At 47.7% G+C, this 26,857-nt stretch overlaps 1 protein-coding gene across 21 annotated transcripts in view; it reads right to left on the bottom strand.

Moving 5' to 3' along the window:
• The window catches only part of ASL (argininosuccinate lyase), an 82,089-nt gene that overhangs the window by 9,529 nt on the left and 45,703 nt on the right, over window positions 1–26,857 (bottom strand). For 12 of the 21 annotated variants that reach the window (XM_078780186.1, XM_068120532.2, XM_078780194.1 and 9 more), the window contains 7 exons: window positions 10,883–10,935; window positions 10,523–10,585; window positions 7,077–7,191; window positions 6,762–6,846; window positions 6,005–6,064; window positions 5,684–5,767; window positions 713–793 (listed from right to left, as the gene is read on the bottom strand). In XM_078780186.1, the coding sequence (XP_078636312.1) occupies window positions 713–793; window positions 5,684–5,767; window positions 6,005–6,064; window positions 6,762–6,846; window positions 7,077–7,191; window positions 10,523–10,585; window positions 10,883–10,935 (541 nt within the window). The remainder of the gene's footprint in view (window positions 1–712; window positions 794–5,683; window positions 5,768–6,004; window positions 6,065–6,761; window positions 6,847–7,076; window positions 7,192–10,522; window positions 10,586–10,882; window positions 10,936–26,857) is intronic. The other 9 variants (XM_078780198.1, XM_078780202.1, XM_078780192.1 and 6 more) reach the window with 1 other exon arrangement.

Raw genomic sequence — 26,857 nt, 5'->3', positions numbered from 1 at the left:
ATTTTTTTCTAAACTAATTAATTCCTATATTATGCTCAAGAAATTTCATCTTGATCGGATGAAGTTTTGTACTTGGCGAATTATGACGTCATAATGGAGGCACCGATGACCATCATTAACAGATTTTATTCCCCAGGGAGGGTTCTTTACAATGAGCCATGTCTCAATTTTTTTTCTATTCGGCACTTTCGGAGATATAGAGGTGCAATGTTTTTCGATTTTTCCCAAGATGATGGCCGAACCAGGTGACCAATGACGTCATAATTGTCATTAAAAAATTATGCAGGTGGAGTTGCACCTATGGTGAAAATTTCCTGTCAATCGGACCAACGGTTGCAGAGAAAATCATTATTCTGTGCGGACAAACAAACAGACAGACAGACAGACAAACGGACTCAAATGCAATACCCTCTCCTCTGGCGAGGGTAATAAACAGCTTTTGAGGTAGGATTGAGCACGTGTGATTAAACTTGTATTACATCAGGGCCTGAGACGAGTTGGTTCATTTCAGGGCCATGCTCATGAATGCATGGTCTCGATTTCTAAACAACAGGAGGCAAATCCATCTTATTCCAAACCAGTTATAAATATATTGTACTGATAGTATCCAAGCACTTCCCTCGTGCTAAATGCTTTAAACCACACGAGGTTGATGTCAACTCCCATACAATCCCATAATCCTCCGATACAAGGAAATGAGGATCAAACTTACCCCTTTCCTTACAAGATAATAAGCGAGATCTGTTGCCAGCATTTCTGGACTGAGTGCATCGTGCATTGCCTCGGGGTTCACCTGTGCACGCGCACACATTGCACAATTTGTAGATGTACACAGATGTACATTTGTAGATGTAGAATTTGTAGATGTACACAAAATAAATCGAGGCTCAGGTGACGAGCAACAAACTGGCAACAGTTACACGTACGCAATGGAGTGAAGAGACGGGAAAAGTTTGTTCCAATTGTTACGGATCCCGGATTTAGAGGAGTTACTATTCATGTCATTGCTTATTTATGTTTATTCTATTAAAGGTTGTTGTGGTTAAAGGGTTAGAGAGGCTCCGGATAACAGGAGACCGGAAATGGGATAGTGAACCGGAAGAAGAAAAGAGAGACACGAGGTCCTGGAGAAGGCGGCCATCTTCTGCTCATCGCCCAGCTCCGACGCGAGCGGTGTCGATATTGAGTAGCGTGGGGAACGCTGCGTTTGAAAGCCCGTCTGGCGAGAGGAGTTACCTGCGCGGGGTAATTACCGGTTACGCGTCAAGTTGCCGTGGGTTCGTGCACGGAACCAAGTGTCCGGCACAGTTCACCTCAACGTCTACAAGGACGCGTACGGGTCGCACCTTGGGCCTCGCGCGCTTTGCGAGCCGCGCTTTGCTTTGCCCGCTTTGCTTTGCAAGGAGGTGTGCGCTGCAGCAGCTGTTCCCGGTACGCGACGTGCACGTTTGGAGCACGTCAGCCAGGGGTCCGTTCAACCGCCTGTGTGCAGAGAAGTCGACCTTCACCTTGGTCTGGAGGGGCCCAGATACATTGTGAGGGACAGTGACCATTGAGGGGTCGTGAGTGGGGAAAGGGGGGAAATATATGAGATGGCCATCTTAGTAATATTGTGATTGATTGTTGATTGTTGTTGATGGATTGAGAATATATTATTAATTAATCCGGATCCTTGGTGTGGGGTTGCTTATTGACCTGAATTGTTTGTGTCTTTCATATTGATTGCATTACGAAAGCGTATAGATCATATATCTTTCTGGCGGGGTCCTCCCACGGTCCGGGGGTCACCAAGACCAGGTAGTTACCGGGAGGACCACGTAACAGAATTGGGGGCTCGTCCAATTGAATTCCGGGATCTAAAATTGTATAAAATAATAAAATAATATTTTTATTAATTAAAATTTATTAATTAAGTATTAATTGGTAAATTTTTGGGAAATTGTGGTGAAGTCTTGGGTGAAGATTAACAGGTGTTAACGATAGGCACCATGGCGTTTGTGGCACAGAACTTTGCGGTAACCCCGAGTGAGGCACAGTTCCGAGCGTTACTAAAGTCGGACCTCTTGAAATTGGCCAAACATTTTAACTTGGAGGTCCGAACTAATTTGAGGAAGGCAGAGTTGCAGACCGCGGTGATACAATCTATGGTGGGATTAGGAACATGGGACGAGTTAGCCTGGGAGTGGCTACCCGAAGAACCAGAAGACGTGGAGCTCAGGAAACTGGAGTTGCAATTACGGAGCCAGGAACGGATCAAAGAAGAAGAAAGGAAAGCAGAAAAGGAAAGATCAGAAGAGGAAAGGAGAGGGGAACAAGAACTCCAGGAAAGGTTAGAAAGGATGAAAACAGAGGAAAGGAAAGCAGAAGAGAGTAGAGAAGAGAAACAAGCAGAGGAAAGGAGAGTGGAACGAGAACTCCAGGAAAGGTTAGAAGGGAGAAAAGCAGAGGAGAGGAGAGCTGCAAGGGAACTCGAAGCAGAGGAGAGAAAAGCCGAAAGGGAATTAAAGGAACGTGACATGGCGCTTCAGCAAGAAATTAAATTCAAGGAGCTGGAGTTAATGAGAGAACGGGGAGAGGTACCACCCTTGCTGACTGGGCCGACACCTAGCCAGAAAACCTGGGATGTGGGCAGACATGTGAGGCTGGTTCCACCCTTCAGTGAAAGGGAAGTCGCTAAATTTTTTCCACACTTTGAGAAAGTGGCTCGACAGTTAAACTGGCCGGAGGAGGCCTGGACCATACTAGTGCAAAGTGTGCTGGTGGGTAAAGCTCAAGAGATTTATTCGGCGCTACCAATGGACCAATGTGCAGATTATGAGGTATTGAAGAAGCACATTCTCAAAGCGTATGAGTTGGTTCCTGAAGCTTACCGGCAAAAATTCAGGAATGCCAGGAAGAGGGAGAGTGAGACCCATGTGGAGTTTGCCAGAGTGAAAGAAAACATGTTTGATCGGTGGTGTGAGTCAAAAGGAGTCGGGAATGACTTCGAAGCATTGCGTGACTTGATCCTGGTGGAGGAATTGTGTGTCCACGAGGACATCAAAGTGTACCTGCAGGAAAAGAAAGTACCGAAGTTGTGGGACGCAGCCACCATGGCAGATGATTATGCCTTAACACACCGGATAGGGGTCCACGAACCTAACTCCTCGCCTAGATTTCCGCAGGGGAGTTGTGGAACAGCAGGTGCGGAGAACAACAATACATGGCGGCGGCCTCGAGATGATTATGGGGACAACGCTGATACCCGAACTGTTAGAAATCAGAGGGCAACGGGCCCAAGACAAACTTATTTTCCGGGGGGCCCGAGAGGCAGACCACGAGTTTTTCCTCCGGACCTACTTGCGCTTTTTGCAAGAAACCTGGACACTTGATGTCCAGTTGTTACCTCATGAAAAGGGAAAACCCAGAGCGGAGTCCGACTATTACAACTCCGAATGCGATGGCAAGCGTAAGAAATCGCCCACAGAAGAGTTACCAACCATTTATTTATGAGGGGTTGGTCTCACTCGAGGGAGACTTGACTAACCCAAGACCTGTTAGGGTATTGAGGGACACAGGAGCCCATCAATCCTTAATGCTTGAAGGCATTTTGCCATTGTCAAAGAGTACCGCAACTGGTGATAGTGTTCGGTTACAAGGGATCGGTGGCTGTGTTAGTGCCCCACTTCAGGTCATCCATTTGGAATCCGATTTGGTGTCAGGACCGGTCACCGTCGGTTTACAAGCCACGCTTCCTGTAGAGGGGGTATCTGTGATTATCGGGAATGATTTGGCCGGGGGGCAAATTTATGGTAACCCGAGGGTGGGTAAAGAGCCCCGCAGGGGAAATAACACCACCCCAGCTCGGGGTGGCGACAAAAGTTCCAAGTTATTCGTAGGGGGACTGAACTTTAACACAGAGGAAGAAGTTCTAACCTCTGTCTTCAACAGATATGGGCCGCTGGGGGAAGTGCGGGTGGTAAAAGACAGGGAAACGCAACGGTCAAGAGGGTTCGGCTTTGTCACGTTTGCATGCACAAGAGACGCCAGGGAGGCAGAGAAGAATTGGAATGGTAAGGATTTGGAGGGTCGGACCATAACAGTAGGGAAGGCATTTCGTAGGCATCGAGAGGTCTACAGAAGAGGACCACTTGGCGGTAGTTTTGGTGTTGGCAGCAGCCGATATTACTATGGAGGCTCCCAGAGTTACGGCATCTCCCGAAAGAATGATTGGCAGAGGACTGGCCGAGAAGGAGACCGCCAGTCAGGGGACTGCTGGGACAAGGGGTCCCACCGTAACTGTTAGGAGTCCGAAGAAGTTGAAGCCCTCTATATACGGCAGAGCCGCCGAGCCTGGGCTCCTACACGGGCTAACCGTGAACGCCACGTTCTTAAAAGGCGTCCCGGTAGGGAACGTTCCTACACGGACTAACCGTGAACTCCACGTTCTTAAAGGCGTCCATGTAATGAACTTTCCTCCCCGGACTAACCGTGAACCCCACATTCCTTAAGGCGTCCATGTAGTGAGTACTCAGCTGGGCCTCCATCCAAGAGCAACTAGAAGTGGTTGACGCTTGGTCTAGAGGGAATTACCTTGGAATCTCTGGGGGGTTTTGGTGAAAGTTTGTTGCTTTATTTTTGAGATGCGATAATTGTGCCCGGGGGGAACTGATGATTTGGGGTATCGGGTTGGTTTATCAAAGTTGGCCGGCCCAGAAAGTTTTCGCGGGGTTCAAACTTTCTTTCTTGAAGGGGGGGAGTGTTACGGATCCCGGATTTAGAGGAGTTACTATTCATGTCATTGCTTATTAATGTTTATTATATTAAAGGTTGTTGTGGTTAAAGGGTTAGAGAGGCTCCGGATAACAGGAGACCGGAAACGGGATAGTGAACCAGAAGAAGAAAAGAGAGATACGACGTCCTGGAGAAGGCGGCCATCTTCTGCTCATCGCCCAGCTCCGACGCGAGCGGTGTCGATATTGAGCAGCGTGGGGAACGCTGCGTTTGAAAGCCCGTTTGGCGAGAGGAGTTACCTGCGCGGGGTAATTACTGGTTACGTGTCAAGTTGCCGTGGGTTCGTGCACGGAATCAAGCGTCCGGCACAGTTCGCCTCAACGTCTACAAGGACGCGTACGGGTCGCACCTTGGGCCTCGCGCGCTTTGCGAGCCGCGCTTTGCTTTGCCCGCTTTGCTTTGCAAGGAGGTGTGCGCTGCAGCAGCTGTTCCCGGTACGCGATGTGCACGTTTGGAGCACGTCAGCCAGGGGTCCGTTCAACCGCCCGTGTGCGGAGAAGTCGACCTTCACCTTGGTCTGGAGGGGCCCAGAGACATTGTGAGGGACAGTGACCATTGAGGGGTCGTGAGTGGGGAAAGGGGGGAAATATATGAGATGGCCATCTTCGTAATATTGTGATCAATTGTTGATTGTTGTTGATGGATTGAGAATATATTATTAATTAATCCGGATCCTTGGTGTGGGGTTGCTTATTGACCTGAATTGTTTGTGTCTTTCATATTGATTGCATTACGAAAGCGTATAGATCATATATCTTTCTGGCGGGGTCCTCCCACGGTCCGGGGGTCACCAAGACCAGGTAGTTACCGGGAGGACCACGTAACACAATCGTGACCACAGGTGATAAAGTCGAGGAACGCTCGCACCGCAACCAGGTGACAGTCCTGCACGAATAAATCCAGGATTTACCTTCAACGTGGAAATGACTCCGGTTATGACGTGCAGAACGTTACGAACGGTATCGTGACAGTCAAACACAGCCTCTTTGTCTTCCTGTGGGGTATGCAGTGGGAAAATAATTGAATATCACACTCTTCATACATTGCAAAATCTTCATTTTGGACAAAAGTGCCTGCCTCGTAACCATAACATGTTAATTAGGCATTTGGAATGCAATTATCCACAGGTATGAAACAACAGATCCTCATTAACTCAGTAGGAACTACATTCCAAAACTATTAATGTTTCATCGTTCCCTGCCAGCAAGTCGTGCCAGTGCATCCCTGGTACCTGAAGATCTTTGCTGTAGCCGCTTGAGATCCCTTTGAGTTGCATCATGAAGCCAGTGAGCTGTTTGGAATGTGTTGGTGGGATGGAACACAAGGTAAGGGTGGTGGGTGGAAGAGGGGTTACAATGGATCTTTTACCGACTCCTCTCCGGCCTTGCTCCCCCAGCTCTGTCTGTGCTCTGTCCCCCAAATATTCCTACAGGTCGCACAACATCTGCCTGCAACCCTCTTATGGTTAAACTGCCAAAATCAAGACTCTCTGCTCACCTTCACTTCTTCATTCCTCTTTTCTCCCGCCTCTGGAACAAACTCCCTCACTCTCTTCAATCCCACTCCTCCCTCCAGGTCTTTAAAACAGCTGTTCACCAGCATCTCTTATGGTACCCCATCCAAAGGATCCAAAACCTTGAGATCTTTTCTACCCCCGTTAATTCAACCCAGATCCACTTTTTTGAAATACAGACTTCTTTCTTGGAAGTCCTAGCAGTGTCCATGTGTTTTATTCCTCTACCACCCCCCCCCCCCCCTCCGCCTTCCCATGCCTCCTCCCCCCAAGCCCTCTCCCTCCCACAGATCTCCCGATGTCGCTGTTCTCTACTGTTGTACTTGTGTGCTTCCCTCTCTCTCCCCATATTGTCTCCCGCTCCCTTTATTGTATGTTTTGTGTGTCCGTTTCTGTGATTGATGTTAGCTCTTACACGAGCCTCGATCTTGTAAAAAAAAAAAAAAAAAAAAAATGGATGTTTGCGGTTCCTCACTCGGCCATATAACCGGCCAGCCATCGCCCTGACCAGTTCGAGGCTGTCAGGGTTTTTCTTCTGCGGCATGAGGCTGCTCCCGGTGCTGTGGTTGACATTTTAGAGAAAACTCATTTCACAAATGGGTTCTGATATTTTCGTTGGAAAACAATAATGTAAAGGTATGCATTTCCTTGTGAACACATTTGTGGTTTGAGCAACCTCTTATGACATTATTTCCCGACACGTACACATGGAAAAGGTTCACGGAATGTATCTGTCCCATTCTTCATCTTACTTATTTCGGTGAAAGCACGAAAAGACTAGAAAAGTTACCTGTAGGCATCGTCCAATGATACGAACCCAAACTCAACAGAACAGAACAGGATGACGTCACCAGCCAATCGGCTAAGATGCAACATCAGCAGGGAAGCCCAGAATAGGTATTCCACTTTGGGGAAGGTTAATAAACAAACAAAAACAAAAAATAGGACGTCACAACATCGAATGATAGACACGCCTCCAACCACATTATTACATCATTATACACACTTGTACCAAATTTGACGAGGATCCCTTCAGCCGTTCTAGAAGAGGAACCCAAAGGCAATTTTGTTTTTTTGAAAACCATTGAAAAATAATTAATCATAGTCTAATTTGAAGGGGAAATATTGTTAAATATTTTTTTTTTTGCCAATCACAAAGTGTCGAAAAAAAGCCCTTGAGTGTCGATTTTCCATTTCGCCAGTGACGTCACATTATGAACTCACCTTGATGCAAATGGCGGCTTATCTATCTATAATTCCAGTAATCTCTGTGTGTATGTTTGTATGTTTGTATGTTTGTATGTCTGTATGTCTGTGACCGCTGTTTCTCGACAACCACGGGTCCGATATACTTGAAACTTGCCAGGTATATTGCTGGGGACCCGAGGATGTGCCTTTTCAAGGTTTCATATTAATCGGAGAAGTAGTTACCGAGCTATGTCCAAAAAACGATTCAACCAATCAGAGAGCAGCGAGCTATCACGTGTGCCGAACGTGGCGAACAGACTCTGCCTCGGACGGCACATTTGAGAGCGTATTCATTTATTTCACGTTGGAAAACTATGTTGCCGTTAAACTATGTTTTAAAACTAATTAAAACTAATTTGCGATTCATCGTAACTGCGATTTGCGACCTTCCGGACAGTGAAGACTGCACTTCCGGCAGCCAATCACAGAACGCGTTGTTGCGTAGGCGTGGCCGATGTGAGAGCGAGCCGAGCCGAGCGCGTGCGCCATTACGGTTCGTAATTCGATTTCTTCCGGAGAAAATAATAATTTCTCGATTTCTTATGCGCATTATTTCTCCCAATTCAGTCAGAGCGAAGGGCGGAAGCGAAGAGCGTTGTTTTTTTTGTTTACGGGCGTACGGGCGGGGTAGAGCGTACGGGTAGCGTTTTTTGTTTTTTTTGGCAAGGAACGGGCACCCACGTACGGGCATGCCCTAGTATAGAGAAACGGTGCATGTCGAGCTTGGATTCAAATACTGATAAAATTATCAGCAACTCTAAAGGTTCTCAAGATGTTGAAACTACTGTTCAGTGGAATTGTGAAGAAACCATTTGAGACAAGATTGGTGATGGAAACACTTTCGGGTGAACTGTAGATCCGAATTGTTTTAAACCTTGTGTGAGTCAATCAAACGAAGATGGTGGTGGTGAAGAGGAAGATGGCGGTGTTGTGTTCGTGGTGCAGATGAAAACGCCGGTCGAATGTTAATATCACAATAGTAGGTTTTGCTTTTCCATTCAATTGACGGTTTAGCAAGGATTTTGTATCAAATAATAAATCAGTTGTATTTAACTCCAGAAGAAATCGGTTTAAAGATGAAGAAGACATTACAGCACGGGCACGATGCGGAACGGACTCGACACTTGCAGGACCACCCAATCTGTTGTGAACATTCGACGGTGTTTCATCTTATTGGTCTCACGCGATCCTGCTCGAGTCGCAAGAGCATGTATTGTTGTTCTTTAATGGCCACCATTAACCCACTTTGTGGGGTCGGCTGGGGGAAGCTTGGCCCAAGTCTTTCACGAACTGGCCTGGCCAGGCCTGACATTCGCCAAATTAGGGAAAGAATTTGGAATTTGGCCATGGTGGCGGCGATACTTGCCTAGTCATTGCGAAGGACACCATGGGATATTTAACATCCACCAACCCATGCTGGCAGATGGGACTCCTGGTTTAACGACCATCTGAGGCACGGCACCCATTCATTGCACCAAACTTTGCCTGTGAAACACCAAACTGACAGTTTACAGCTGGGTCGGGATTCGAACCCAGGCTAGACAGCTTAGAGGTGAAGTGTGTGCACCTCCAGGCCATCCTGTCAGCCTCCATCCTGCTGTACGATTGCATATACATTATTTCACAAAACCCGGAACAGGAACAGCATTACATTACATCTCTCCTTCAGAATGAAAATCAATTTGAAGAACACGTTTGCCCGGATGTACGTGTGGGATGGTCGTGGGTATTGTTAGCTAGGGGTTTTTGAGCTCTTCAGGTGCATAGGGCAAGGTGGCAGCAATGTTAACCAGCTGATCAAGCGAGGTGAAATCGGTTGCCGGTAGACCAACACAGGTGTTCGACCACAACTCAAATCGCCCTTGTCTTAACGTCCATGGTGCTGGTAGCTCAGCAGAGATGGTGTTACAGATTTGAGCGACAGTTGTTTCTTCCACTTAATTGTGGGTATGGCATTCTTTCATTTTCTCTTTCTCTTTCTCTTTCTCTTTCTCTTTCTCTTTCTCTTTCTCTCTCTCTCTCTCTCTCTCTCTCTGGTTTTAAACACAAAACCCTCGGTTTTAAACCCTCGGATCTTTCAGCCATTGGTGTAGCACGAAACCGTCTCGGTTTGTATCAAATCAAATTGACAACCAATTTTTTTTTTAATGAAATGGAAAGTTTGATTTTCAGTGTCAGGGACTCTCAAGCTTTTCAAAAATGTGAATGGTTACACATCTACACAAAATATTGGAAGGAAAATGCACATGGAAGCTGACTATATCTCTTAATGGTGAAGAATAACAAAAAAGAAGAAATAAGACGACGTCATGCAGAGCACAATACTTGCAAGATCCACCCCTCCCCCCAAAAAGTTGCCATGGATACATCAAATTGGACATTTCATTAAGATTAAAATTGACGATCTTGATCGAAGCTCGGGTTAATCGGATTAAAATTGATGATTTTTCAGATGAAAATGGATATTAGATGTTTGACCTCGAGTTGACCTTTGACCTTTTAATAGATGGTTTCCCAATTCAGTGAGGCACTACGCAAATGCTGTTCAATTTCCAAGTCAATCGGAAGAAAATTGATTTTTCAGATGAAAATAGATGCTTTTGGAAGTTTGACCTTGATTTGACCTTTTGACCTCAAAAAGAGCTGGTTTCCCAATTTATTGACAATATACAAATGCTGTTCAATTTTCAAGTCAATCGGATTAAAAATGGCGATTTTAGAAATTCGACCTTCAGATGACCTTTGACCTCAAAATCAATAGGCTTCTCAATTGTGACGATTTCTACAACTTGGTGACGTTTCGTGGCTACCGGTTTAGAATTGTGACCTGTAGGTGAGTGACAAACAGACAGAATAAGAAACGCAACCGACCAATGTAATCGTACTTGAAAAATCTTCGATTTTGCAAATAATAAGAATCACTTCAATAGTAAAGAAGCTCTTCCGAGTGCTGTTCAAGTTTGCTGTTTTGCTTTTAGGGCAACTTACCAACAAAATCTCTATCTCCAGTCGCATCGATGCTGTTCAGACTGATGGAGTAAAACCCGAGCTCTAAACAAGAATAAAAGATCAAATTGAAGACGATATCAGTACTTCCAATTTCATTCGAAGGAATATCATTTCAATCTGAGGTAAAATGCTCGTTTTAAGTGCTCTGACGATCAGTGATACTCGGAGTAATAATCCCTTTGATCGAATCCACAATTACATATGAAATGCTCTGCAAACACCAGTCCAGAAAGGCAAAGTTTAAACTTGTATGGTCAAGTTAGCATCCTACTAGGCCAAAATCCTGTTCTTGATCATCTCAACTAATATGCACACCTGCTTGCTGCGAACCAAACACACCTTTACGAAGAAACTCTCGGTCAATGTTGAAAGGGTTTCCAGCAATGGCTCCGCTGAGGGCGAGGAAGACAGGCCTTTCATTTCATCAAATGTCCAAACACAAATAGCTGAACTATTTGTGTGTGTGAACTATATCACCATATATGTCTCACATTTAAGGAGTTTTTTCCCCATTACTCCCTTACAGGAAATGGACAGCGCTCCAAATAGGCAACATTCGTCTGCCCATTCCAAGTTGCCCTAAGATGGATGGAGGTTATGTAGTAAGGGAAACATATGAAAATCTGTTAACTAAATTGTTACCAAAAAATTTCTTCACCAATATGTTTGTAAAGGTGTGTAATAACATGTGTTAAAATGTTGAAGGTCAACTCCCGTGGGAAACCCAGAAAAAAAGCTGTTGAATTCGGGTACCGAAAAATTATTTTCGAGAATGTTAATTTTTTAAAATCGGCCCTTAAGTAACTTATGAGGGGTCAAATAAGGGTTTTTCATGATTCTGAGTTGATTGTTAACATTTATATTTCACCACAGACACTCCTTTGTGGAAAAATAATTTCTAAATATATCTCATTTTCTACTTTGCAGGACATGGAGTCTAGCAATATGGATGAAGACGTTACTCCACCTGTGCTCAATTGCTTCATCTGTGCACGCTCGGATACACCAGCTGAAAGGCTCATACAGGCAACTCCAAAGGGATACTCAACTTTATTGAAACAAGCAGAAACTGTCGAAAATGTTACTGTTGTGGAACGTATGAAGGAGGCTCAAAAGGAAGGAAAACTGAGGTACCACCAGAAGTGTAAAAATGATCTGTACAACAACTTTGTTGCAACCACCAAGAAGTCAGCTCAAGCATCAAAGGCAGAGAAAGAGTCATCAAAGTTGAAGAGAAGACGCACTACTTGTGAGTTCAGTTCATTAACTGGCTGCAGTTCTAGAAGATCACAGTCAGTTGACCTCCTGTATAAGGATGTATGCATTCTTTGCAACCAACCAGCCCAGCTCTACAAAAATAATCCAGCACAAGCTAGAAAGAAATACAGAGTGCCAGATAATTTGACTGCAGATACACTGAAGGCAAGCTTGCTGAAGACAGCACGGAGTCGCGGGGATGACTGGGGCACTGAAGTCACTGGACGCCTGGAAGGGATCAACGACTTGGTAGCAGAAGAAACACTGTACCATTTGCGATGCAAACTTATGTTTGCGAGAGGTGACAGTTTGTCCAAGACTGATGAGGAAGGAAAAAGGAAGAGAGGACAGAGGAGTATTGATGAGGAGCGAGAGGCAGTTTTTATTGAATTCTGCGAATGGTTAGACTCAGAATTAGAGCATGGGGTAATGAACATGGACCAAGTCCATGAAAAGCTGCAGGAGTTTGATCAGTCACCAGAGAAGAGCCTTTCTTATTCAAAGCATTGGCTAAAGATAAAACTTCTAGAGAAATACGAAGACACCTTGTATTTCACAACACAGGAAAGAAGAAGGGCAGATGTACTCTGTCTCAAAGATGGCACCGACAATATTCTGCGAGGGCATCATGCTAATCTTGACCATGGAGATGAGAAGACTCAGATCATAAAGACGGCACTCAAGTTCATATCCAATGATATTGCCTTGATTGATTTAGGTCCAAAGCCATACCCCACCACACACAGTATGACTGACATCGATAGTCAGCTGACACTTGTTCCTGCAAGCCTTCAGATGTTCTTGAGACCGATTGTCAAGACAGACGAAAGAGTTGCCGTTTGGGGGCAGAATTTTATTAAGGCCTGTCGACCTCGGTCTGGAGTATTGCCACACCAAATGGGGCTTGCCATACAACTTGATCATAGATTTGGGTCAAAATGGATGCTCAACAAGTTCCACCGGCTGGGATACACTGAGTCTTACACGGAGACACAAAACTACAAATACTGCTTCCTTAATAGTAGGAGTGGAGATGATGTTCCAGATACTTCTGGCACTCTTGACACCATTGTGGAGGAAACCGATGAACAGATCAATGATGAGGTTGCGGTTGATGCTGCGCTTGAGGATCAATCAGTGATGACAGCCAAAGTGCCAGCCAGTGAAAGTGAATTGTCAAGTAATGATCAGGTGGTCTTTATGGAGGTTGGGGAAACAAACAATGCAGTCACTCAGTTTGTTGGAGACAATATAGATTTAAACATTGTCTCTATTCACGGAAACACTCCCTTTCACTCAATGGGTTGGATCGAAGTCACCTCTCCGGCACCACCTTTGCCAGATCCACAGACAACAGCAGCTTTCCCCCGGGTGAAGTTGAAGGCACTCGACAAAGCTAAGATCCTGAGAGGAACTGAAGTAAAGATTATTCCAGTTACGAACAGGAAACAGATAGGAACGAACGCGATCATGTTTCTCCCCCTCGCTGAGCTTTCCTCCTCCCTGGCTCATGATCAGCCACTCCTCACTCCAGGTGACACACTCTGGGCAGCGGGGTGGGTGATCAAAGCCAACGATCCTGAGTTCCCACACTCCAACTGGAATGGCTAGATGAAGAGAATCCATGCTAATGATGCAAAGCAGAGCACACAGATCGAGTTCCTCCCAGTTATTGAAGGAGACCCTAATGACCTCAACACCATCTTCACCACTCTGAAAGAGTGCATACGGCGCGCTGGGGTCGCTATAGTGACCTTTGATCTTCCGATTTGGCTGAAGGCTGTGAATATAATAAAGCAGGCAAATCTACCCGTCATTCCAAGGTTGGGTGGTTTTCACCTGCTGAAGTCTTATCTTGGATCAATGGGTAACATCATGGAAGATTCTGGACTACTAGATGTGATCCAGTTGATCTATCCTGGAAGTACGACAGCCAACCACATCATGGATGGAGGATGTTTTGACAAGGCAATCCGTGTTCACCTCATCGATGCAGCCATCTATCAACACATCATGAAACTTTCCTTCACTGAGGAGGAGCGTGGTGACATGAAGACCTTCATGGAGAAGGTGGCTGATGGGAAGATGGGAGCCAGACACTCAGACCCAGTAGTGCCAGTGTTTGAGCAAAGGTTTGAAGAAACCTTCAAACGACTCGCAAAAGGAGGAAGAACACCTGCACTCTGGGTGGAGTACCACCACATGGTAGATGTGATCAAGGTCTTTATCAGAACCGAGCGACTTGCAGACCACAATGGGCATCTGTCCTGCGTTGTTACCAAGATGCTTCACATCTTTGCCGCTGCAGGCCATCATCAGTATGCCAAGGGCGCACGGCTGTACTGTCAACTCATGAAGGAACTAGAAACTTTGCCTGCTTACAAAGGCCTGCCTTCTACAGAGCATGTCTCTGAACCCCAGTGACTATGGATGGACAATAGGTGTGCATGGGTATGAGCCAGTTCCAACACTGGACCCCACGGCTCCTGAGGAGCTATTGCAGTTCACGAGCTGTAATTGTCATGGAGATTGCAGCAACCGGCGATGCAGCTGCAAGAAGAATGGGGTCACGTGCATCTCGGCCTGTGGAGTCTGTAATGGCATTACATGCAGAAACTGCAGTCATGATGTTGTTGAGTCTGAAGAAGACATAGACAATGACTGTTGAAACTTCTGACATTGTGAATGAGAAATAACTATTGAGTATTATATATGTATGTGAAATAAAAGCTACTTTGTGTGTAAATGTAAAAGTGAAAATATAAATGTTAACAATCAACTCAGAATCATGAAAAACCCTTATTTGACCCCTCATAAGTTACTTAAGGGCCGATTAAAAAAAATTAAAATTCTCGAAAATAATTTTTCGCTACCCGAATTCAACAGCTTTTTTTCTGGGTTTCCCACGGGAGCTGACCTTCAACATTTTAACACATGTTATTACACACCTTTACAAACATATTGGTGAAGAAATTTTTTGGTAACAATTTAGTTAACAGATTTGTGAAATATCTCATAAAATGCCCTTACTAATGGTCTGTATGTGAACAGGTTATCTTAAAAAGTTGTGGGCAGATTCGGACAAAATTTGTTGGAGAGGTTGAATATGTGAAGGACGAAATGATTACATTTTGGTGAAGATCAGAATCCGATTATAATGCATTTTTAAAGTGATTCTACATTGAAAGAATGCCAATATTAAGGCATTATTGAAGGAGCTGCGCTCCAACGTGAGTCGAAAGAATAGACGCGACCAAAGACAGAATTCGTCCGAGTTGCTTTATTGAAACAAAACAGCTCAGGTATTCTCACAAGCCCGTTTATCGGGCAGCAATATATATACACATTTATGCCGGGGCGTTTACCCGGGAAAACCGAGACCAGGCATGCCAGGGTGTCAAGGGCGAGTCCTGGAAAGGCGAGTCTGGACATGCCCGGGCGTCCTGGACGCGGCCTGGCAAGTCGAGGCTGGGCGTGCCCGAGCGCTCTGGGCGAGCCCTGGAAAGGCGAGAGCGGGCATGCCCAGACGCTCTGGGCGAGCCCTGGAAAGGCGAGTCTGGACATGCCCGGGCGTCCTGGACACGGCCTGGCAAGTCGAGGCTGGGCGTGCCCGGGCGCTCTGGGCGAGCCCTGGAAAGGCGAGAGCGGGCATGCCCGGGAAAGACGAGACCGGGCGTGCCCGGGAGGTTCGGGCGTGCCCGGGAACAGCGAGTCCGGGCATGCCCAGGAAAGGCGTGTCTGGGCCCGTCCGGACGAGCCCGGCATGGCGATCGCGCCCTGGCCGCGTCCTGGCAGGTGCAAGGCGATTGTGTACATTCAGTGGGAACCGCTACACACGCCCCTCCAGAATCGACCTGCACCGGCAGGGTCAATTTAAGGGGGGTCCGGATGACCCGGCCGAAGCGACCCCTGGAGGGTCGTGGGGGGGGGGTCCGATCCAGTGGTGGGTGGTCGAGCGGGGGGAACTGTGGACGGGGGGCGGCCTCGCCACGGAGGAAGGGCCAACCGTGGTGGTCGGTCGACGTCCACGTGCGCCGGTTTGAGGCGGTCCACAGAGATCCGGTCCGACCGGACGTCGACGACGACGACGGACTTGTCGCCCCGTCGCAGGACCCGGAAGGGCCCGTCGTACGGCGGCCGGAGTGGCCCCCGGTGCGCGTCATGACGCACAAAGACGTACTCCGCTGTGCGAAGCGCCGGGGGGACGTAGGACTGGGGGCCACCGTGGCGGGACTTTGGCACGGGGGCAAATCGTCGGGCGGCCTCCTGGAGGTCCGAGCGCTGGTGTGCGGCTGGCCGTAGAAGAGGTCGGCGGTGGACGCCCGGAGGTCCTCCTTGGGGGCCGTGCGGAGGCCCAAAAGGACCCATGGCAGCCGGTCGGTCCAACCGTCGTCCTGAAGGCCGGCCATGAGTGCGGCCTTCATGGAGCGGTGAAACCGCTCGCACAACCCGTTGGCTTGGGGGTGGTAGGCCGTGGTGCGGTGCAGCGTGACCCCCAACGAGCGGGCGACCGCGCCCCAAAGTTCGGACGTGAACTGTGGGCCGCGGTCGGACGAGATGTCCGCCGGAGCGCCGAAGCGCGCGACCCAGGTGGCGATGAACGCCTGCGCCACGTCGGCGGTGGTGGTGGAGGTGAGGGGCACGGCCTCCGGCCACCTGGTGGTCCTATCCACCATGGTGAGCAGGTGGGTGAACCCCCGCGATGGGGGCAGGGGACCCACCAGGTCCACGTGGACGTGGTTGAAACGCCGTGCCGGCACGGTGAAAGGTGCTAGCGGGGCCTGGGTGTGGCGGTGGACCTTGGCCCGCTGGCAGGCCGTGTAGGCGTTGGCCCAGTCGCGGACGTTCCGTCGAAGGCCATGCCAGACGAAACGCGCCGACACCAGCTTCTGAGAAGCTTTCCGGCCCGGGTGAGAAAGGCCGTGGATGGAGGCGAAGATGCGGCGCTGCCAGGAAACGGGCACGATGGGGCGAGGCTGGCCCTGGGACACGTCGCAGAGCAGGACAGTGCCCGCGAAGGGGATGTCGGCCAGGCGGAGGCCCGTGTCCGCCGCCCAGAGGGCCTGCACCGAGGTGTCAGTGGTCTGGTCGGCCGCCATGAGTGCGAAGTCCACGCCTAGGTGGACCGCGTTCGCGCTGGCCCGAGAAAGACAGTCGGCCACGGCGTTGTCTTTGCCGGCGACGTGCCGGATGTCCGTGGTGAATTCCGACACGGCGGAGAGGTGGCGCTGCTGGCGGGCCGAACACGGCTCCGTGACTTTGGCCATTGCGTAGACCAACGGCTTGTGGTCGACGAAAGCCGTGAACGGGCGGCCCTCCAGAAGGTGTCGGAAATGGCGAACGGCCAGGAATAGACCGAGCAGCTCGCGGTCGAACGTGCTGTATTTTAACTCGTTCGGCCGGAGTTGCCGGCTGAAAAAAGCGAGTGGCTGCCAAACCCCGTCCACCCATTGTTCATGGACGGCGCCCACCGCGTAGTTGGAGGCGTCCGTAGTGAGGGCGATGGGCGCGTTGAGCACCGGGTAGTCAGAGAGCCTACTACACTCTATTTCAACCCATAGCATACAAAAGGTTTGACCCCCTAGAGTTGTTGGGGGTATCAAGCTGAGTAAAAAAAAGTATGTAAGATTGACCCCCCCTGCTGGAACTAGTCACCAGACCCCCCTAAAATGACCCCAATAATGGGTTATTTCAACCCATCTCATACATGGACCAAATTTGGTTACAATATAGTGTCATGTCAGGACATTACAAAAATGTCAAATCTAACAACTTACCCTGCTGGAAAGGTGATGTTAGACCCCCTGCAAAGTGCCCCCCCCTAAAAACGGGTTATTTCAACCCATCTCATACATGGACCAAATTTGGTTACAATATAGTGTCATGTCAGGACATTACACAAACATCAAATCTAACAACTTACCCTGCTGGGTAGGTGATGTTAGACCCCCCGCAATCTCCTATTGCATATACGAACCAAATTTGGTCACGATGTACAAATATAACAAATCTAACGTTACCCTTCTGGAAAAGGTGGGTGATGTTAGACCCTTCCTCAAAACAATCTACACACAAAATACATGATACTTCAAATATATAAACTCACCATCAGTCAATGAGGATTACTATTTATTATCACAAGACTCAAACATAAACGAAACATGACTTAGAATATAAGGGATGTAATTTTGCACCTTGTACATTCTTTTTTACTGTATCCATTGTGGTATCTCTGTCAGAGTCCATCTGTATCTGAAAATTAATATCACAAATCAAATAAAGTCAGCATACACTACAAGTGTTGGTTAATGAAATCAGCATACACACTACAAGTTACAACTACAAGTATAGAAGTTTGATTTAACTATTAATCTCCATTGTAAGAGGCTTCTGAGCTTTATTAGTTAATCTTTGTAATAAGATTAAACATTTTAAATTATCAAACCAATGCATTTCAAATAATGTTTGATTGTTAAACATTTTAATATCCTCTAATGTGGAACAAATATCAACTTTGTTATCATTATTAACCAAAAGAAGAGGGGAATGTCAAGAGGAAAACATAAATTCTTCAGATTAAGTTTCCATACTTACTATATGAAAGCATGTTGCTTAAAAACTGGAAAATCTAGAATATGCAGTTCCTCAAGGAGGGGCTCGTTCAGTATCTGTGAAAGTTAAATACAAAATGTATTTGCTATTTGACCATATAATGCTCATGAAATTTAGGATAGTATGCCTACAAGTCAATCATCTCTGATTGGTTTCATTCAGGCTTCTATTATTATATTATATTTGATCATGTGAGGATGTCGTGAAAGGTGTTTACATGCTATTATAAGTGCATCAACAATATTTTATTGGTTGTCCTCTATTGGCTTCCGTAGTTTACAAAAAATATTACCAAGGAGGGCCTAGCAAGGTCATTTGCATACTTTTACTAAACTAGGGGCATTAAATGATGATGTATGTCAATGTACAGACATGTCTTAAGCTGTTAAGTTGTTACATTTGATAATTTGTAATATCCTGATGACATGATTGTGACCGAAGTTGGTTCATGTAAACGATGGCTTGAAACAGGGGTACTTTGGGGCCGGGGGGGGGGGGGTCTAACATCACCTACCCAGCAGGGTAAGTTGTTAGATTTGATGTTTTTGCAATGTCCTGACATGACACTATATTGTGACCAAATTTGGTCCATGTATGAGATGGGTTGAAATAACCCGTTTTTAGGGGGGGGCACTTTGCGGGGGGTCTAACATCACCTTTCCAGCAGGGTAAGTTGTTAGATTTGATGTTTTTGTAATGTCCTAACATGACACTATATTGTGACCAAATTTGGTCCATGTATGAGATGGGTTGAAATAACCCATTTTGGGGGGTACTTTGCGGGGGGTCTAACATCACCTTTCCAGCAGGGTAAGTTGTTAGATTTGACATTTTTGTAATGTCCTGACATGACACTATATTGTAACCAAATTTGGTCCATGTATGAGATGGGTTGAAATAACCCATTATTGGGGTCATTTTAGGGGGGTCTGGTGACTAGTTCCAGCAGGGGGGGTCAATCTTACATACTTTTTTTTACTCAGCTTGATACCCCCAACAACTCTAGGGGGTCAAACCTTTTGTATGCTATGGGTTGAAATAGAGTGTAGTAGGCTCTCTGACTAGGGTGAGCCAGCAGCGTTGCGTCGGCGAGAGCCCGTTTTGCGCTCGCGAAGGCCGCGTCCATGGCCGCGGACCAAACGATGTCATGCTTGGCCGGCTTGCCCCGGAGGGCCTCGTAAAGGGGCCGCATGAGCTGAGCAGCGCGGGGCATGAATCGGTGATAAAAATTCACCATGCCGAGGAACTCTTGTAGGGCCTTGATGGAACGGGGACGCAGGAACGTGGTGATGGCCTCGACCTTGGTCGGCAGCGGCACGGCCCCGGTCTTGGTGATGCGGTGGCCCAAAAAGTCAACGGTCGTCGTGCCGAAGTGGCATTTGGCAGGGTTGACAATTAAGCCGTGCTCGCTGAGGCGACCGAACAGTGTTCGGAGGTGGAGGAGGTGCTCGGCGTGGGACGTGCTGGCGACGAGGATGTCGTCCAGATAGACGAAAAGAAATGGCAGGTCGCGCAGCACGCCGTCCATTAAGCGCTGGAACGCCTGGGCCGCGTTCGAGGCCAAACGGCATCCTCAAAAATTCGAACAGGCCGAACGGCGTGATGACGGCCGTCTTCGGGACGTCGGCCGCCCGGACAGGTAACTGGTGGTATCCCCGTATCAGGTCAATTTTGGAAAATATGACACGTCCCGCCAAACGGGCGGAAAAGTCCTGGATGTGCGGGATCGGGTACCTGTCGGGGGTGGTAGCGTCGTTGAGGCGGCGGTAGTCGCCACATGGGCGCCATCCGCCCCCCGGCTTTGGCACGATGTGCAGTGGTGAGGCCCACGCGCTATTGGAGCGCCGCACGATGCCGAGGTGCTCCAGCGCGTCGAACTCGGCCTTTGCCACGGCGAGCTTGGCCGGGTCGAGGCGGCGGGCCCTGGCGTAGACCGGCGGGCCCGTAGTGGGTATGTGGTGCTCGATCCCATGCCGCACTGCGACGGCCAAAAACGTCGGCCGCGTGAGGGCCGGGAATTCCGCGAGCAGGCGAGCGAACTGGTTCGCCGTCGGGAGGGCGCACGCTAGTTCGGTCGGTGCGGAGCTGCTCATCGTGCACGCCAGGGAGCTGAAGGTCTCGGCGTTGACAAGGCGGCGTCGTTTGACGTCGACCAGCAGCCCGTGCGCGCAGAGGAAGTCGGCGCCCAGCAAAGCCATGGGGACGCAGGCGGTCACAAAGGTCCACTGAAAGCGCTGGCTGCCGAAGCAGAGGGTGACGTCGCGCGGGCCGAAAGTGCGTATGGCCGAGCCATTAGCAGCGACCAAAGAGGAGCCGCAAACGGCGTCCCGCCTGTCCTGCTCGGAGGCGGGTATGACGCTCAGTTGGGCGCCGGTGTCACAAAGGAAACGCCGCCCGGACGCTTTGTCCCGAATAAAAAGCAAGTTGCCCGAGTGGCCGGCGCTCATGGCTGGGAATGAACGCCAGCCCGGCCATTTCCCGACTTGCCGAAAGTGCACGGGGGTCGGCACGTCCGAGCCTTGTGTCCGAACCTGGCGTGGTAATAACACCACGCCTGGTCAGGTGGAGGCCCCGGCCGTCGTGTCGGAAGCGGTCGGCGCGGCGTGGCGGCCGCCAGTTGCACCGGCAGTTCGGCCTCCAACCCCGCAGGGCACTCGGGCGTCGCCTCGGACGGCGGCAGGCTCCAGGTAGCCGCGCCGATGTGTTGGCCCGCCGAAGAGATCTTATCGGCTTCCCTGGCGAGGGCACGGGGATCGGTGATCGACGTGCCAGCCAGGGCGAGGCGTACCGGGTGAGGCAGCTGGCGAAGGAACAGCTCGCGGAACAGAAAATCCGGAGAGTGCTCACCGAGCAACGAGAGCATATAGTCCATGTGCTCGGACGGGCGCGTGTCGCCGAGCTCGGGCAGGTCGAGCAGGCGCCGTGCGCCTGCCGCCGGTGAGAGGGCGAAAGCGTCGAGGAGGAGCGTCTTCAGCGCGTCATACTTGTCAGCAGCCGGCGGGTGCTCGAGGAGGCTCAGGGCGCGGGCCGCGGTGGCAGAACCGAGCGCTGCCACGAAGTGGTGGAAGCGGGTGTCGTCCGCGGTGATGCCTCGCAGGGCGAACTGGGAGTCCGCCTGGGTGAACCAAACAGCCGCGTGAGCCTCCCAGAAGGTAGGCAGTTTAAGAGTCACTGCCGTGTCCATGTCGGTAGGTCACCAGTGATGGAGCTGCGCTCCAACGCGAGTCGAAAGAATTGACGCGACCAAAGACGGAATTCGTCCGAGTTGCTTTATTGAAACAAAACAGCTCAGGTATTCTCACAAGCCCGTTTATCGGGCAGCAATATATATACACATTTATGCCGGGGCATTTACCCGGGAAAACCGAGACCGGGCATGCCCGGGTGTCAAGGGCGAGTCCTAGAAAGGCGAGTCTGGACATGCCCGGGCGTCCTGGACGCGGCCTGGCAAGTCGAGGCTGGGCGTGCCCGGGCGCTCTGGGCGAGCCCTGGAAAGGCGAGAGCGGGCATGCCCGGGAAAGACGAGACCGGGCGTGCCCGGCAGGTTCGGGCATGCCCGGGAACAGCGAGTCCGGGCATGCCCAGGAGAGGCGCGTCTGGGCCCGTCCAGACGAGCCCGGCATGGCGATCGCGGCCTGGCCGCGTCCTGGCAGGTGCAAGGCGATTGTGTACATTCAGCGGGAACCACTACATTATCATACTAAAATACGCCATTTGTCTGTCTGATGAATTTTTGACCCCAATACATTCTGTCTACCTTACTTATCTAATGTCAACCAAACTTGACAGGATGACGAAGGGTTACATAATGAAGGTTGTAGCGCATTAATTTCCCCCCTCCCCAAGGGGGTTTTCACCCCCGAGCGAGTTTTCCCCACCATTGCCGTCAATGCGGTTGCATGTTGAGTTGTATATCCATGTTAAGCTAGCTTTATCCTGGCGTTTTTCCAAGGCCGCTTCGAATAACAAAACTAACGATGATAACATAATATTAATGTTATTACAAAACAATATTAATACCAATAATATCCCACCAACCCAAGGGGTTTTTTCCGGCGAGTCAACTATATAAATAGCTTATCATGGCGTTTTTGTGGGAGCAACGGCCTCTACCAGAGGTAATGAACAGTAATGAATATTACTCGTACTCTACTGCAAAGCCGCAATGAGCCGGCGAAGCCACAGCCTCTTGCCACTATTTTACCCATCACTTTGGCATCAGTATGTTAGGTAGTTGGTAGTAGGTAGGTGTCGTAGGTACCGTACCTAGTTCAAAATGACACCATTTGCATTCTGGATGAGATTAAAATTTATAAAATTTCCTTCTTGATGAATTTGGTGAATTCCGTCTCAACTTCGGATATTTCCGGCCGTGAAAAACTATCCCCTATGGCCGCGAGATTTCTAAAAAATAATTCTTCATCAATTTTAGAATATTTGACGCCGTTTTCACCCTCCAAAACGCGTAATAAGCTTTTGAAAAATATTTTTTCAAATGCTCGAATCTCATTGGTTCTGGTGTTTGGTGACGATTTTCGTTGAAGATAACGAGGTTGGTCTGAACGTATTTTAATTACAAATTAGAGGTGCATTAGATTGTGAATCAAAGAAAGACGGGTGAAACAAACACCTATTGAACTTTTTCGCAATTGTTTTATGCAAACTTCCGCATCCAGTCGATGGCGGCCTCCATTGCGTGATTTGGTTTTAGAAATATTTTTTCAAATGCTCGAATCTCATTGGTTCCAGTGTTTGGTGACGCTTTTCGTTGAAGATAACCAGGCCCGTGCCGGCCGAGGTTGGTCTTAAAGTATTTTAATAATAAATTAGAGGTGCATAAGATTGTGAATCAAACAAAGACGGGTCAAAGAAACTCCAATTGAACGTTTTCAATTTGTTATGCATACTTCCGCATCCGCAAGATGGCGGCCTCCATTGCGCTTCGGAATTCTCAAGCCAAGGCATAATCTGGTTTTCGACATAATATGTACGCGTTTATTGACAACACCGGCTTCGCCGGCTATTATAAACCACAAACACGTATGATTAGCTTTTTAAACAGTCGCTAATGCTCTTTACAACCCGAAATGAAGAAATTTGGTGGAGTCCCGACATGCGTGAGGTAAGTTTTACTTACAGAACTGAGCGAAGATCTACTGTACTCTATATAACCCACAAATGTTGGGTTAGTAACATGACCCTTCCTGGCGCTATCGTGGCGTTTTTCCAAGGCCGCTTCGAATAACAAAACTAACGATAATAGCATAATATTAATGTTATTACAAAACAATATTAATACCAATAATATCCCACCAACCCAAGGGGTTTTTCCAGCCAGTCAACTATATAAATAGCTTGTCATGGCATTTTTGTGGGAGCAACGGCCTCTACCAGAAGTAATGAACAGTAATGAATATTATAAACCACAAACACGTATGATTAGCTTTTTAAACAGCCGCTAATGCTCTTTATAACACTAAATGAAGAAATTTGGTGGAATCCCGACATGCGTGAGGTATTACAGAACTGAGCGAAGATCTACTGTACTCTATATAACCCACAAATGTTGGGTTAGTAACATGACCCTTCCTGGCGCTATTGTGGCGTTTTTCCAAGGCCGCTTCGAATAACAAAACTAACGATAAGAGCATAATATTAATGTTACTAGCCGAAACCCGTGGAACATCCACGGAAGGGAGGATGTGGTGTATGGATAGAGTGTACCATTATGGATGGCATAGGGGATTTGCTTGTCCGAGTAAGAGTTAGGAAGAAAGATCAATTTTCACTTGTGCAAAAATGCTACTCACAATTACATCGCTGTCCATAGAAAAGGATGTCTGACTTATCAATTTGACATTATTGCACAGGAAATGACAAACAAAGAAACAGTTCATTTCCATCGGGTAATATTACGATGAGAGATCAGCCGATACCTTTATTATGTCCATCAGCATCCATGGCACTTAGAAAAAAAAAACGTGGCATCAGCCAGCCGCAGCCAACTATCACGTACCGTCTCGAAGTCAATGCCATCCTTTTATCTCTTCGTATACAACTCACTGATCGCAACGTCACTCCATTAACTTTATTAAAATGATGATAAAGACGTGAAACCCGTGGAACATCCACGGAAGGGATATCGTTCGTCTGTTTTCAGCTCGTTATCTTTAAGCTTCCTTACGTCTCGCCACCTGCTACACCTCTCTGAGTTACGAGGATTTATGCAACGCACCCCGAGTATCGCAACGTCACTCCATTTAACTTTATTAAAATGACGATAAAGACGTTTCCTTATATATCCTAATTTAAAATGTTCAAGGGAATAAAAAGACCATTTGGTTCACACCACCCATCACACCACTCGACTGTCGAATCAGCGGACGGCTCGCATCGCCTTCGCCCAGCAGACGCCAATACGATGGTGTCGTAAGATGGTGTCGTATCGGCCGATAATCGGATGCTTTTGGTCCCAAAGTCGGCGAATTCAGATTTTTCGAGTATGGCTGTACGTGATAAACAAAGAGCGCGGTTCGTAGATGGAAAATGCATTAGTGCCGTGGGCATCGGGTCACTGGGTGCGGCGTAAAAGGGATAACAAAGTCGAGTCCTTACGGTATTATTATATAGATTACAAAACAATATTAATACCAATAATATCCCACCAACCCAAGGGGTTTTTCTGACGAGTCAACTATATAAATAGCTTATCATAGCGTTTTTGTGGGAGCAATGGCCTCTACCAGAAGTAATGAACAGTAATGAATATTACTAGTACTCTACAGCAAAGCCGCAATGAGCCGGCGAAGCCAAAGCCTCTTGCCACTATTTTACCCATCACTTTGGCATCAGTAGGTTAGGTAGTTGGTCGTAGGTAGGTGTCGTAGGTACCGTACCTAGTTCAAAATGACACTATTTGCATTCTGGATGAGATTAAAATTTATAAAATTTCCTTCTTGATTAATTCGGTGAATTCAGTCTCAACTTCGGATATTTCCGGCCGTGAAAAACTATCCCCTACGGCCGTGAGATTTCTAAAAAATAATTCTTCGTCAATTTTAGAATATTTGACGCCGTTTTCAGCCTCCGAAACGCGGTAATAAGCTTTTTTGAAATATTTTTTCAAATGCCCGAATCTCATTGGTTCCGGTGTTTGGTGAAGATTTTCGTTGAAGATAACCAGGGCCCATGCGGGCCCGGGGAACGAGGTTGGTCTTAAAGTATTTTAATTACAAATTAGAGGTGCATAAGATTGTGAATCAAAAAAAGATGGGTGAAACAAACTCCTATTGAACTTTGTCGCAATTTTTTATGCATACTTCTGCATCCGCAAGATGGCGGCCTCCATGGTGTGATTTGGTGCGTCAAAGCTTCGAAATTCTCAAGGGATCCAGCAAAATCTGGCTTTTCAACATAATACATATGCGTTCATTCACAACACCGGCTTCGCCGGCTATAAACCACAAACACGTATGATTAGCTTTTTAAACAGTCGCTAATGCTCTTTATAACACTAAATGAAGAAATTTGGTGGAATCCCGACATGCGTGAGGTGTTTTACTTACAGAACTGAGCGAAGATCTACTGTACTCTATATAACCCACTAATGTTAGGTTAGTAACATGACCCTTTCTGGCGCTAACGTGGCGTTTTTCGTAGTGAACTTTTGAAACTCGTTCCTGCTGTTTAACACGAAACTGAAAGGGTGGAAGCCCGGGGTGTGCTCATTTACCAAGCAAATATCTAGCGCTTGCCAAGCCAGCCGTTCATTAAGGGTTTTGAATGGAGTGCTTGCTCGAATGCTTAAACCACTTGGCGATCTCTCGACAAGAAACTTGGTAAATGAAAACACACTCAATGTTCTTGAGACCAGTCCATAGATCGACTGTAATCTATATACCCCAAAGAGGAATGACCCTTCCTACCCCTCCCGTAGTTAGCGGGTGTACTAGTATTCCAAAAAATGTGTAGACGACTTGTGACAAAACTTGGTGGACGAGTTGTTTAGATGGCAAAAACAAGCCGATTAGATTGTTGTTCAGGTCCGGATCCAGATCCAGCCTATCAGTGGGATACAAAACAACCTGTTCAGTGTGGCAGAAGTATGTGCTCTACCAAGTGTTGTTCTACTAGGCCAAAATCCTTTTCTTGATCATCTCAAGAAGCAAGTGGAGCAACGTAAATCCGGCTTATTTATGTTATTTATTTATAAGATAAAAATTCTGGATTTTGGTCCGGCCTTGATGGGGCATCCAAATAGTGACATGATTTGCAGCGGAATATGAAGGTGGTGTAACTCGCACCATGAAGACATTCTTGTCATTCTTGATGGTACATGAAGCTAACTGTTACCACTCCTAGCAGAGTTCACAGCCCCTGTCCTGTTGTTAGCCATGGTGTTGATGTGGCTGGAACAGCTCATCAACTCCCAGGAAGATAACAATG

Source organism: Myxine glutinosa, chromosome 6 (genome assembly GCF_964187855.1).
Source record: "Myxine glutinosa chromosome 6, kmMyxGlut1.1, whole genome shotgun sequence".
Classification (NCBI taxonomy): Eukaryota; Metazoa; Chordata; class Myxini; order Myxiniformes; family Myxinidae; genus Myxine; species Myxine glutinosa.
Note: the sequence above shows the minus strand (reverse complement) of the source record. Positions and strands in the feature narration are given on the sequence as shown.